The sequence below is a fragment of the Astatotilapia calliptera genome, chromosome 7, assembly GCF_964374335.1.
Source record: "Astatotilapia calliptera chromosome 7, fAstCal68.1, whole genome shotgun sequence".
In the NCBI taxonomy this organism is placed as follows: domain Eukaryota; kingdom Metazoa; phylum Chordata; class Actinopteri; order Cichliformes; family Cichlidae; genus Astatotilapia; species Astatotilapia calliptera.
This window is the reverse complement of record NC_137428.1, coordinates 65,532,008-65,546,706: the sequence shown is the minus strand read 5'-3', so window position 1 is coordinate 65,546,706 and position 14,699 is coordinate 65,532,008. Positions and strand designations below refer to the sequence as shown.

General features: G+C 42.0%; 1 protein-coding gene and 1 long non-coding RNA gene across 3 annotated transcripts; both read left to right on the top strand.

Moving 5' to 3' along the window:
- Positions 1-363: 363 nt before the first annotated feature.
- On the top strand, positions 364-2,183 carry LOC113027492 (uncharacterized). The gene is made up of 4 exons (XR_003273064.2): positions 364-480; positions 733-817; positions 1,242-1,313; positions 2,080-2,183. It is a non-coding gene; the product is annotated as an uncharacterized LOC113027492 (long non-coding RNA).
- Positions 2,184-7,511: 5,328 nt separating this feature from the next.
- LOC113027084 (carbohydrate sulfotransferase 1) lies at positions 7,512-13,813 on the top strand. 2 transcript variants are annotated; one of them, XM_026176548.2, is made up of 3 exons: positions 7,512-8,069; positions 10,954-11,134; positions 11,963-13,813. In XM_026176548.2, exons 1-3 carry the CDS (start codon positions 8,067-8,069, stop codon positions 13,087-13,089), a joined length of 1,311 nt encoding a protein of 436 aa, XP_026032333.1. In that variant the 5' UTR covers positions 7,512-8,066; the 3' UTR covers positions 13,090-13,813. The 2 variants fall into 2 exon arrangements, with proteins under 2 accessions (XP_026032333.1, XP_026032334.1); XM_026176549.2 differs by having other exon boundaries at positions 7,512-11,134.
- The last annotated feature ends 886 nt before the right edge of the window (positions 13,814-14,699 follow it).

The window sequence follows — 14,699 nt, the reverse complement described above, 5'->3', positions numbered from 1 at the left end:
TTACTTTAAGGTTGCAAGGGTCAAAGTACAAAGCACCCTCGGATGACTAAAATCAAATCTGGGACAGCACAGCAACCTCCAGTATCACAGACTGCATATGAAACCCATGGGGATTTCAATTTTGGCTGCCAATATGTCGGGATATTTGGAACCAGAAGGACCTACTGCATACAGGTCCTGCTGGTTCAGTTAATGCTTGTGTGGGTATAATTTTAATGTTTTATTCTGTGTGTTGTATTAGTTTGGTTTCATATTTGCATGTTGTTGTTTTGTTGCATGCTTTTATTTTGAAAAGTTGTTACTTTCTACCCTCATCTTCCTAATAAAGGAAATTATTAACGCCTGCTCAGCCTCCCTGCTTAGAGGAGGGAAGCTCAGGACAGTTAAGGTCAGCCAACAAAAGAGTCAAGGCGCAGGAACCCAGCAGAGCAACAGGAAGAAACAAGATGGAGTTTACATTTGGATATCAAGGAAGATGTGGTATTTTTCCATGAATTTGTTTGTAGAACTGCCTTGGAGCATTTGCAGCATGTACATACTATATGGACTGTTAACTTGGAGTGTTTTAGCTCTTGTTTTTTTTTTAAGTCCCTGAGCTTGATTTTAACTGTAAATAAATCAAATGTTCTGCTGCACTGAATTTTTTGTACTGCTAGGCTACCATTCTGTATTTTTAGCTGCTCTGCACCCAATGGAAAAAGACCTCACCATGCCTTTTCTGCATCAACACAGATACCTACTGTACTGACTTTCATTCACCAAAGCTGGAGCATAGACTTCCAGGACTGGCTTTTTGTATAGCCCAACAGTAACCCAGGTAATTGGACTTAAAAGCCTCCAAAAAGCACCACCACCGATACCACCTGAAGGCTAGGTGGCACAAATTACTGTGTTAGCACCCACGTGTCATTTCAAGTGACTTTTATATATGAATAATTTCAAGTCTGAACATGATTTAAATGTGTGAGTTATGAATTTAAAATTTTACAGTCTGTACTGTTGCTGTAAGCCCAAATTTAGAAATTAGAGACCGAAACCATTTTTGTATCAGGTATACATGTCAAGCTCTGCATTTTATTAGTGGCGCAAGCTTTAAGTTGGCCACTTAAGAAATGCCAATTTTTTTGGCAGTTGAGAATTATGTTTTAGCCCCAAAGGCTGCTGATTATGCAGTATTTATGAGAGAACAAGACGACGACTGTTATTCCTGTTGCATATTTACTCAATAATTGCTTTCTCAGTCTCGCCCTAAAGTGGACTCTGCGGGTGAGAAAATCATATCACCACCTCCCATGCCGGCATAAAATACTGAGGTAATATGTTGAAAGTGTGCTACCTTAAGCATATACCAATATATTGAAGCTCTTTAAAGCTACACATGAAGAAATATCAAGGGTTAAATAATCCAACGTCATATTTATTATTTACATTTTGTTTATTATTTTCAAGAACACCATGGCGATGTAAAAGTATTTTAATAGCTGTGTTGAAGCCTCAGATCTTGGAAAACAACCTGGAGATTTTTTTTTTTTATTTTTTTTTTCAGCAATATTTTCAGCTGCCAGATTCTATCACTCCCACACACTTAACCTTTTGGAGCCCTGATAAATATTTATGTTCCACAGCAATGCCAATATATCCAAAGAAGAAATATGGTTTCTGTGAGGAAATATTTGCACAGCTGGTATCTAAAGATTAAATCTTATTCTGTTTTTGTTCTTAATTTGATACTGAGCTAATATCTGATGCTGCAGCTGCAGGAAGAGCCCACATCTATGAAATAAACTGTTCTGGTATTATTTCCATAAAATTAATGCAACTTTCATGTAATTTTGAAACCTTCTCTGCTCTTTGCTAACATTGATACTTTTACAGCCCTCTGATGAAGCACTTCTATTAAAAATACATCCCAAGTGTTAAAAATACATGCACTAAAAATCAACCAACTTTATGAAAGGTGTCATATTTGGGAAGTTGAGCTATGAATTACCCACAGTGAAAATGAAATTTGGACTTTCCTCATCATTTGTTTTAAAAATAACTTAATTGTGACTCTTTTTTTTTCATGAATATTCTCAGGACAAGATGAGCAATGTCTGCTGGAAGGAGGAAAAGAAGAGCTATTTGCAGAGAAATGTGGTGCAAATAGTGCAAAATGCAAAAACAATGAGAGGCATGAGGTAGAAGGTGTTACATCTTTGCCAGTTTGCTTTACATACAGCCCTTCATAGGCTTGACTGATGGAGATGCAGATGTGACAGAGGAGCAGCTGTTCTGTGCTCTCAGGTGTAATTAAGAAAAGGCTCGGTCACACAGAAAGACCCTCGAGGCCCAACAGAGCGCAGAGGATTCAGCACGCCTCAGAGAGCAGCAAGATCCAGCAGTAGGCTTCCTTCAGCTTGTTACAGTGTGAGACTTTAAATGGATCAGCTTAATTGCAGAGGCATCTCTCAGACCATCTGTGTGTGTAGGAGGGCGTGTTTGAGCTGCTAGTGCAAGTCTGTCTCAGACCGTGCTGTCTGTGTGTTTGAGTTGAAGCAAACTGAGCCATCGCGGTGACAGAGCAGAACTAAAGTTGGAAAAATAATCAATGAAACCAGCCAGGAAATTGTGTTTAGAAAAGTTGTTACTCGGAGTGTGTTCACTTGGGCTCGTTCAACTTCTGCAGCACAACAAGACGTGTGACCCGACTCTCGATTTGAAGATTATCTAAAGTTTTCTCTGTCTTGTAAGCACACATGTGCGCGCACACCAATGCAGCAATCAAAACCACAGCCGGTCAAAGTTAGCATGATCCCTCCACACTCCCAGGCCAGCTTTTTCTCTCCGATCAGGAACCCATGTTCAGTGGAATCAGCATGTCTGCTCAATGTTCCCTGGTGGCTGCCAGGCTGAGCCTGCTGAGGCCCGATCTGCTGTAATTTGCCAGGCCCATTACTCCCACAAATGTGATGGCTGCGAGCCCTGTGAGTGTGAAACAGTTGGTGGGATAAAGAGAGAGAGAGAGAGCAAGGTACCTCGCTATTGCTGCTGTCTAGCCACAGTGTCTGAGAGCGTGCAATGCTTTGTGCTAATGGCACCAATTATGCACCAGAGAGCACTGCTGATGGGCTGATTTTACAGCAAAAGCACTAGAGGGGAAATGGTTGCATAGGGGGGCCTTTGGTTCCAAAAACAGAGGGGGGGGGGGGGGGGGGGGGGGGATGTTACAGACCCGACTGAGATGAGCCACTTGGGGCTTATCTTTCCTAATAGCAGTCTGCTCAACACCCAGACATGTGGAGGTGTCTGGTTGGATTGCAGCCATGCAGGAATTTATGTATGTTGTTTCAGAGGAGCAATTCGAGCAAGACTACGACCAATCAAATGCTCTCAATAAAACTTACTCCCCTCTGGACGTCTCAAAGGCTTTTTGTAGATTTGATTTGAAGTCTATACCCTAGAAACCAGTGGGCGTGATGCTGATGCTATGATACTCACTCTCTGTCAGATTGTAAAACTTCTGTGTGATCAAAGTGTTTTAGAGAGAGAAAAAGCCCCACAATAATGATTCTGGTTTTCATCCCATGGAGTAATTACAGTTGTTGTGTGATGTTTACAAGCTACATTTTATTTATCTACATTTTTATGCAACACAAAAGAAAACATCTCGTCTTTCATGCAAACAAGAGCTATCAACTGGTTAGGCCTGAAATCTCATTTAATTGCCTCCTCTGGCATGTGAGAAGCACAAGAGTTGTGTGTGTGAGACTCTTGACTGGTGGCAGAAAAAGAAACTCTTAATTTCACTGAATGCTGCTGAGATACCTGCATCCACACAGAAGATAATTAAAAGTCCTTGCTAGGAAGCAGAATATTTTTTTGCACAGGGTTCAACAACAAAACAGCACAGATGACTTGCTCAGTCATGTGCAGATACTGTTAGATTAAAGCTGATATAAAAAAAAGTGAGAGCACGCTAGACAGGCAAGTAAAAATGAGACCATCCATAATCAAGAGATCTCTCGATCAAAAATAATCACGCAGACGGGTATTGTGAAGTCAGAGCCAGCACAGCCACGCCTTTGATGCACAGATGGTGTGTGTAAACTTTCTCATTCCACCTCCTGCTCTTTCTCTCCTCCTCTCTGCTGTTATCTGTCTCTCTGCTTTTCTCATCCCTCTTGTCCCACATTCTTCTTTCCTCTCATCATCATGTGTGTCACTCAGCTGATTTCTTTCGCTCTGCCTGCTGTGAAGCACCTCAGCATGCGTCCCATCCCACCTGAATTTAATAAATGAAGGCTTGCAAAATTGCCAAACAGGATGGGAACACTGTAGAGCTCCTTCTGTAATGTTGGAGTCTTCATAGAAAGCAGCCAGTGATGGATTTGTCTACTGGCGAGACAAATTTATGCCACATGATCCTCGTCTTTGTAAATGGCTCACTGACCAGGACAGTGGAGAGACAAGTGTGGCATGCCAGGTCAGGAATTCTGCAAGCTTCAGAATAATAAGCAATCAAACTAGTTGAGACTCCAAGTCTGATTGGGGTCAGCATTGTTGAATTCAATTGTGACCTCTCATTAACAGTCAAGTAATATTACACAAAAGAAACTCCCTATTGGTTGAAAAAAATTACAAATAAACATCCCAGCTGACTAAAGCTGTGCTTTCTCAGTATCTGAAGTTAAACAAAATAAATCCCAGTCAGTTTAAATGTAGAGTTTTCATAATTTTGTAAATATGCTTATTTTTTGGCAAACAGTCTGACGAAATGACTGATAGCATTATTGTGTCTGTCAGTTAAATGTAAGGCTTAAAGCCATTTAACTTAGCTTCACATAAATACTGGTGATAAAACTGATAAACAACCAAAACACACAGTCTCTAAACTTTATCCATTGGCTGATGATAATTACTTTCTTTTGTTGGGCACAAACCCAAAATTATTACTACAAAAATGACTGTGTTTACACTTTTTTTTAAACATGTCGAACAATACAGTAATGAGATAATACGTTATGTGAACAATATTGTAAAAAGAGGTCTTGGGTGGCTTCTCCTTCTCCTCAAAACTGGTTACTCTAGTGAGTCATCAGAGGAAATGACAGCAAAGTATCCTGTAACATATGAAAATGTCGAGCTGACACCAGGGCTTCAGTTACATATGAGAGTCTCTGGTTACCTTTATTTCCAATGGAATCAGCAGGTTTACACAGGCCGTCTGTGATTTAATCTGGATAAAACTTTTTATCTGTTTCAACTTCACACTCCATGAGTCAAAAATAAAGACGAGGAAGAGCGTAAAAAAAACAGAGGAAGGCCACACTGTGTTTGTGGAACTTGAAAATGAATATGAAGAGCAGAATTCCCATTTTCTTTCCTGGTGTGTGAGGTCAATCAAATTCCAAAAATCCAAGACTTAATCCAAAGATGCATGTAGCCACTGCGATGTTGAATGAAAGCCAGCCTCAAGTGGCCATTTGAGGAACTGCAGCAACATAAAGGGAAAAATGCTTTTTGGGCCAGCACACATCATGTTGTGATCAACATGGAGGTTGCAGTGATGCAGACTGATGCTGACTCAACATATGACAAACCCAGCTCTCATAAATACTTACATTTCATATTAAAGACATATTTTTAAATCTGGGATTAGTTGAGAGGTTACATGAAGGCAAGGGTTCACAAACAGGTCTGTTAAGGCAAGGAGCCACTACAGAATGGATTTGGATGACTACAGTAAAATATGAAGTGAAACTAAGTTGAAGGTCTATAATTTAGTAAGAGGACTAAACAGAAAATAGTGTTGAGGGTAACAGACTGAGTTTTAGTAAAGTCAAATTAATTTTGAATTTATTTTCGTGACTCTTGATCAATAAAAATTGCGAGCTGTGAGAAGTGGGGCATGAACTTTTTTCTGAATTAGTGTGCCAGAAAACAAATAATTATCGTGGGAGAAATGTCAAACTTAAATGAAATAATTGTGTACTTGCATGGTGCTGTTATTATATTACTTTCCAAGTGGCAATAACTTGTTGCAAAGTCCTTAGATGTGGCAAGGGTGATATTAGAGAAATTCTACTGGTGTGCTCCGTGGTGGTTGTTTACTGAAAAAAATTTAGCTGTCTCTGCTAGCATGGCAGTTGGTAAAATGAAATTTCTTTTCATCTGCTTATTGCAAATACAACAATGGAGACCTGAACTGAAGGAATGTTTTTGCAGGCTCTCAGCTGAGTTGGAATGCACAGGAATACCAGCTCTTCTCCAGAGGCAGACTTTGTAAGACCTGGGTTTACTTGTGACAGTCTGACTGACAGTTTATCTGATTGATGGATTGTGCCTTGAACAGATGTTGCTAAGCAAACCCAGATATATAAAAACACTCAGTGAGCTAAGGAGACAGGGTTACTCCTAACACTGGAGAGAATTCAACTTTCCAAACACTTTATGATAAAATACTGTTGTCATGTTAAAGATCACATCTTGAGGTAAATCACAGAGATACTGAGAAGAACGAGTGCAGTTTGGTGAAACATTAGTTAAGAGCCTGAGTGTTCTGGAAAAGAAATTGAAAAGCACAATGAATCTTTAATGCAAGTATGTCCATATCTGTTCTCTTTGCATGTAGTGAGGAACAAGTGTGGGCATAGCTAAACGGGGAGGCCTGTGGAGGATTCAGCCTTCAAACATGGAATATTCAACTTTTTCTTACTGCCTGTATCAAACCTCGCCAAGAACGTGCGGGGGCGTTAGGCTGTTTAGAGCCGGGGAATCAATGCTGTAGGCAGGCAGAGGGGAGGGATCGGTGCTTAGAGGAGCGGAGAATGGGCCACACTTGTATCACTCACAAGGTGTTCTTGGCAGTTTGCTGCCCTCTGTGCAGTAAAGCCTTCAACTTGTAATGTTCCTCAACCCTGTAACACCACAAAAAGGTTGCTCCATATCTGTGTGGGCAGATTTCCATCCCCTCCAGTATCCATTTCTGAGATTATTTCTGCCTGCCTTCGCTTTGGTGTTGCACTGCCTCGAAAGATTTTTCTGGATGAAGGCAGAAAAGGCTGGAATAACTAAAAGGATGTTTAGGGCTTCTGATGAATTGACAGCTCGTTCGATAGCAGACACTATAGGAAAACAGATAAGGACTACAGCAGAAAAAATACATTACTCTGTTAATCTGTGTTTATCTCCATAAAGACACAATTCAACCAGCATAAGATAAACCACTGAGATAAATCAGACTGCAAACACAATCCACCCCCATTCCCAAGAGTAATGAAGTTGTCACTGGCAAAATCTGACCCTAAAGCAACGCTCCAGGGACAATGATATGGTGCCCACATCTCCACACAAGGAGGCTGGCAGCCTGGAGAGGGGACACATGCGATGATAGCAGTCATCCTCACTGGAATGGGGGAAAATAGAGGTCATTGTGTCACTCATCCAATGGGAGGCGTGTGTGTGTGTGTGTGTGTGTGTGTGTGTGTGTGTGTGTGTGTGTGTGTGTGTGTGTGTGTGTGTGTGTGTGTGTGTGGTGCTCCAGTTGAGCATATAGTGAGAATCCCTGCAGAGATGGTGACAGCAAAGGAGGAATGACACCAGCGAGATGCTGAAGTGATTGTTGATGCATGGCTGGAGCCGATGAAAGATAAAAAATGGGAAATATCTGCTCCTCGTTTACCTGCAAACAAGTTGAATTACAGATGGAAGGTGGAGTTTTAGTTAGAGTGCATCTCATATTCAGATTAGGCTACTCCCTCTTAAGATCGTATATATTTCCAAGACGTAATGAAACGTGCCCTACGGCTTCAAAGCGTAATGCACGGTAAGGCAATCGTGCATCCAATCTAGAGACCCGGTTCCAGTACTCTGTGTGGTCTCTTGAGGGGTGAGAAATACCTCTTCGCTCATCTACTCGCCGCTCTCCATCCATAGCGCATCTCCAGCTCTGAAGCCACTTTGGATGTGGACACCAGCGGCAGCGCTCGATCCCTCCGCTTCACACACTCACACAAACACACTTTTAGCGATGCAGCGTACCAAACAGGACCGGCCGGAGAATTCCTATCTCATCAGGCGCATTGATGGTAAGACATTTATTTCATTCATTCTTCTTCTTCTTCTTTTTTTTTTTCATTTTGCGCTGAAAGAGCCGTGATCGAAGTGTGTCACTGTCGAGATAATCACTAAATATTTTAAAGATGTGTTCTTAAAACAACTGAAACTGTCTCTTGAGCGATTCTACGGTGAGTTTAAAGTGACACCGTCTTACTTTATCGGCGGCTGTTTTTACTATGCCGTAAATCTCCAAAGGAAATCTTGTTTTTGTAGCAAACGCGTAGAAAACTAACGGAAGTATTTATTTTAGATGCTATTTATGATAGTAATCATTTTCAGATGCCAAATTGCGCTTTTCGTCACTGCTACTCCTACTTAAACTGGCAGTACAGTAGCATAAATTGAATGCTACTACTCTTTACCGATGTGTTTTAGTGTTTCGGTAAACTTAACATTTTTTTCAATTTGATTTTGCACTTTAACACATTCACTCTGTCTGTTTCTGTCTGTTTCCACTGTTTGAAAGGGAATCAAACACTGAGAAAACCTTTAGTCGGAACCTTATAAGTAAATATTATATTCACTGTGGACAAGACCAGATGAAGCGCTGACCTTTTTCTTTTTCCCCTTTTGCGCCTCTCAGTACCTTTTGTTTTCCCTTTTCTTTTAATGTTTTTGTGCTGGAGGAATCATGTAGGACAAGCTTCATCTTCACCCCCCCATCACAGGAGCCCCTCTGTAGCCCGGGGTCAGATGTATCTCCTTTGAGCGCTGCAGTGTTCTGCTCTGCTCTCCTGCCTGTGGATGTGTGAGTGCGCGCGTGCGCGCGCGTGCGTATGTGGTATTGGTTTAGACAGAAACAGAGAAAGGAAAAATGCATAGATGCTAGGACTGGAGCGTTGAAACGCCTCCCGATGATGCTACTGTTGCTCAACTGTGTTTTCCAGGATTGATCGCCAGGCGTGGCCAATAAATAGCCTTCCCCTGAGGATCTTTGAACACACAGAGGGGCCTTAATAGAAAAATCTTTGGCACTGTCACATCCCTCAATCACCTCCATCCCAAATCCCTCAGTCCCACCCTCATCGCTAACTCCTAACCTCGTTTGTTGTCTTTGTTTTCCACGGAGGCAATTACCTTTCTTGCACCAAACACTTTTGCTGCTATGTTTTCTCAGCAGCAGCAATGCCTGCTTGCTGAATTTACAAGTCAAACCTGACAGAGTGTAATCTCCGGTCAGTCTTGTCCCTGTGGTTGTTATTCCTTGTAAGGAATGTTATTGTACAAGAGGTACAAAAGCTGAGACCATCTGAAGCCTGCAGTCCCCTTCCAGCTGTTGACTGAACATCGATTATTCCGGGTGTGAGTGCCGACGCAGAAGGTGTTATAAGCCGGGGAGAACGGAGGACTTGCAAATCAAATTGCTTTAATCCATTGAAGCATCTGTCTTCATTCTCCAGAGGGAAGCTCGGTGTGCAGCAGAGGAGCTCTGAGCCATGATCATGACTGGAAAGGAAAACAAAACCTGTCGCTGAGGAATTATATGATGCGCCTTGGTCAGCCAACTGTGCAGTAGGGGTATGGATGGCAGGGCTGTCAAATTGACAGATTTTTGTTTTAAATGTCAGAGATAGAAACAAGCTTGGTCAAAGTTTCTCATTATCTGCAGTCATTCATACAATCGTTCTATGTCTCTATCTCTCCTTTCCTTCCACATACACAGAAGCGACTTTAAAGTAGCCCTAAAACAAAGAGCATGACGTCCTTGTTCCTGTTATCCTGTCTGCAACTATCAGTCTAAGAAACAAACTTTCTCCCCCGATGTGTTCATTCTGCATCACTGTTTTTAGCTGTATTCAAACAGAATGGCTCATGATGTCAGCTCGATTTCTTTTCCCCTCACCCACAGAGTAAATGTCTTTGGTTTGGTGCTGTTTGTGATTAATGGAACATCAAAAGCTCAGTGTGATACATTCCTGAGGATATGAGTCTGCCAGGGACACATAAACATCATTAATGAACAAGAGGCAGACTGGAGAGAGATGGAGTGACAGAGAGAGGGGTGAGGAAGCAAACAGGAAGGTGATATTTATTTTTGTCAGTTCGGTGATATATATTTACCTGTGATTTTGATTATGATTGCCTTCGCGCAGCCACTTTGAGTGATGGAGAGACAGTTTGTACCCAGGGATCTCGAGCGATTACCTACCATCAGCTTGGTGTATAGGGACGGATGGATGGCAGCTTTTTTTTTTTCATGAATACATTTGGAAAATCACATCTACCTTTGCTCTTTCATGCCCAGTGGCAAAGAATTCGGAAGTGTACAAAGGAAACTTCTACGCTCATCTGTATGAAGACAGCTATATTTATCTGGGTATGTAGCTCTACTGAGCTTAGACGCTTAATTACCCAGAAGAGAGGAAAGCAAAAATGAAATGCAATTATGCCACTGCGTGCACAGTATCCTGAATTGTGGAGCTTTTGTATATAGGGACATTGCCGCTACCATTTCTCCGTGACCTCTGCGCACTTTCTCAGTGGCACAAATCTGTGGATCCTTATGGAAACATTTTATGCTCGGTAGCTGGCTGCTGCCTCGCATTTACTGCTCAGAGATGAAAGTGTTATCAGATTTAGAAAGGTTAAGCAATTTCTTTATTGACTAATACTATTGCAGTAGGAACTACTGCTGAAGGACAAAGGTTTGTATTCTTAACTAGCAGGAGAAAAGTTAATGACATGCACCCTTGAGCAAGATTCCCTGCTGCTCCAGCATGAACAGCGCAGAAGGTCATCAGTGGAAACCCACAGGCACAAGTGTGTCAAAGCTGCACATGTATGTAGCTTTGAAATTAAATACTATTGTGTGTGTGTGTGCGTGTGTGTGTGTGTGCCTCTGTGGCTTTCCAGCATTGTCAGTGGAAAGGATGTAGAGTCAGAGGTGGAGGCAGGATGGAGTGCTCCTGGAAGACGGTGCTGCTTCTTGTATGTGCGTCTCTGGGGGTCCAGTACACAGCCATCCGGACCCTGAGGGACTCGCTGTCAGGACCTTGTCAGGGAGCTTACCGCTGCCAGAGCAGACATCTCAGAGGTACTGCCCGATGGCCAATTTACACTGCCCCACATACCACACTAAAGTCTGCACATCTGTTGGCATGCGTATAGGTTTATTATTATATTTAATGCAAATCTAACATGAATAAACTAAAATGAGTATGAGACAAATGAGACAGTATTTGGCAGCACAGCAGCAGCAGGCATGCAGTGATGCACTCGCAGCGCTTGATTGGTGACATTATTTCTATTCCAGCATCAAGAATCAGGCTGCAACGCCACGGCTGTTAGTGACTTAAAAGAAAAAATACAGAGGATCATTAACTACGGGAATTCCCTGTAAGTGGAGAGGACAGAGAAATTAAATATGTGTGATTGGTTTTAGAATCCTCCTCCAATCCGTCTCCATTAATCCTCTCTCATAGCTCACATGTGTGTCGGTGACGAGCTCCTGTGTATAAAAGTAGCATCCTCTTTGCAATCAACTCCTAATCAGGAGTAATTACACATTAGCTATTTGTGCTATATTTAGAGATCCACCATTTCTCATCCCCCCGGTAACCACCAGCAAACAAGCAACTTACTCATGCATGTTTACTCGCTAAATTATTTACACTTTATTGGCTTGATTCTGTATTTCTTCTAGACTAAAGACTGGCTCTAATTCATTTTTATGAGCTGAAATGATTCTTCTGAAATTAATGAAATAACTCTTTTTCACTAGAGCTTGAACAGGTAATAACATATTATGCAATGAGTTATTTAAAGCTGTTCACCTTGTTGCAAGAAAACATAATGAAAGTGACGTCAGTATCGCATAATACACATTAAAACAGTCAAGATTTTTTTTTTTTTTTTGCTTAAGACTCCCGGTGGAGAACCTCCTGCGATGACAGCTGGCTGCCCATGGCTTCACCTCGGAAGCACATCCTGCTGTTTGCCACTACACGCAGTGGTTCCTCATTTACCGGACAGCTCCTCAACCAGCATCCTGGGGTCTTCTATGTGTTTGAACCTTTGTACCACGTCCAGCAAGCCTTCACCAACTCCAGCAGCAGGCTGCGTCGCACCTTGGACCGCCGTGCCTTGCTGGGTGCTTACAGGGACCTTCTCCTCAATCTGTACACTTGTGAGCTTCACTTCATGGAGAATTACATCCGTCCCGAGCCTCAAGACCACATCACAAGCTCCTTTTTCCGCAGGAGCTCCAGTCATGCCCTCTGTTCCCCTCCGGTGTGCTCTGATGGAGTAGTTGCAGCGGCCTCTGATCCACCCGATGAAACCTGGTGCCCTAAGAAGTGCGGGGCCCTGAACCTCACTTTAGCCTATATGTCGTGTCTGTCGAGAGGGCATGTAGCTGTAAAGACCGTGCGGGTACCTGAGGTGGGGGATCTGCGCACTCTGACTGAAGATCCACGTCTGGACCTTAAGATCGTACACCTGGTGCGAGACCCCAGAGCCATTCTTGCTTCACGCATGATGGCGTTTTCTGATCAGTTTCGCGCTTGGAAAATATGGAATGCTACGGGGCGGCAGCCTCGTTACGTGGACCTTTCGCAGATCACCAGCACCTGTAAGGACATGGCAGCCTCTGTAGAAACAGGCCTGCAGAGACCTGCATGGCTGCGTGGACGCTACCTGCTGGTACGGTATGAGGACTTAGCATTCAACCCGAAGGACAAGGCCAGTGAAATCTACAAGTTTGCAGGGCTGGAGATGGAGGACAGGGTGAGGACGTGGATTGCAAAGAACACCAACAGTAACGCGTCGTCTCCATCTGAGTGGAACTACAGATACTCCACCACCAGAGACTCCAGAGTGACAGCTGAGAGCTGGCGGCTTCGACTCGGCTTTGACATTGTGAGAACGGTTCAGAATCTGTGTAATGACACTCTGGCTCTGCTGGGATACAAGCAGGTTCGCTCCGTGGCTGAACTCAAAAACTTGTCACAGAGTTTAGTGGAACACAGGACATTTCAACCAGTCACATAACAGATTCTGCTGTGGGTTTTAAGTTAAATCTTTATGCTCTTTATTTCTGCTCAGTTTAAATGAATGTAATTTATCTTAATTTTGAACAATGCCTAAAACAAATTATATTTATTGTAGTTTCACCTTTTGTTAAAGATATTAAAAGTGCCAAATCGCAAGTGTGTGTTGCTGAAAAATGTTAATTACCCAAAATAAAGTCCGTACTGCTGTATGTGTTGAATGCTTTTCTTAACTGTATAGCAAAGCTCTGAGGTCTAATGAGATAAAGTTTATGCTTGACTGGGAGGAGGGGTTAATGTAATTTTAATAGTTATAGGTAAAAAGACATGCCAGAGTCCAGGTGCCATTTCACAGTAAGTCACTCAAAACATGGCCCCAAATGAAAGACAAAAATAAAAGGAAAGAAATTACAGGGCTTAGCTTCCAAGTGTCTCTAATGCATTTTGGAAAAGGATTAAAATGTCACATATTGCAGGTAGAAAATCTTTTCTGGTGCAATCTCCTGCAGTGCACAGCAGCTCTGTTTTCACTATGTCAACAGTAGGAGATTATTTCTTGTTTCTTCACTGTAAATACTTAAATACTGTAATAGCTGATTAAGTGGTGCAATGCAAGTATGAAAATATAATGTTCTGGATGTGTTGAGGCATTTTTGTCAGTGTTCCTTTACTGTTTGTATTTTTTAGACTTTTTCTAATAAATTATTCATATCATGAGTAATGCATATCTACCACATTGGCAAAATCTTCTTCCAGCCATATTTGTTTGATGTTATTTATTTATTTATTTATTTAATCCTGAGAGGAAAGACGATAAGTACCTGAGTTTTAGAGTTTCACACAGAGAATGGTGTAAATTTGTTGTGTTTTATCTTGTAATCCCTCTGTATCTGGCTTGTCTTTAAAACAAATTAGAATCGTGCCAATGTGTTTTCTAGTAACAGATTTTTGAGTAAAACAAGTTTCATTTATCTTTGAACTTAATAAGACTAATACCAGCATCACTCAACTCTGTGTTCACTTAAAACTGTCCTTTGTGTCTAAACAGACAAAGGAATTGTACTCTCTTCAGACACCAGCCCATTTATTCCTATGTAGGACTGCTCTCTTGAGATAATGCTGGAGGTAGTTTTTGAGAACGAACTCATTGGATGAATCACAGACAAACTACTGTTTCGCTGTGATTTTCTTGCCTTTTAAATGCAAACACTGCATTTGCCTAAGGAGGTTGCAATTGTGGCTCGCTGGGAGCTGTGAGCTTTGATGCTCATGCTGCTGAAGATGGCCACTCCTCAGTGAAGGAAAGTATGCAATTTGACTGTAGTAGTCATGCTGCTCTGTGAGTACTATTAAATCTGAAGTGAAATTGTCCCTTAAATAATGTATTTTTAGACACCCTGTCCTCCCCGTCCTTCCTGTAGCTGCCCCGTAGCTGCTGACAACAGGGATATCTTAGCACAGTCCAAAGAATTGATCTACAGATCTAGCTGAGGAGAAACAGGATTTAAGATGCATGGAGAAAAGAGCAGCCGCCTTTCTTTGAACTTAATCTGCAAGGCTACACAAACTGGCCATAAAGCAAAGCTTTATGACACCCGGGGAGATGTGCTT

Bases quoted from the DNA above. Each gene is read 5' to 3' on its own strand.
- LOC113027084 (XM_026176548.2), top strand. The intron at 11,135-11,962 runs GTACTGCCCGAT...TTTTTGCTTAAG, and splicing joins CCAGAGCAGACATCTCAGAG to ACTCCCGGTGGAGAACCTCC.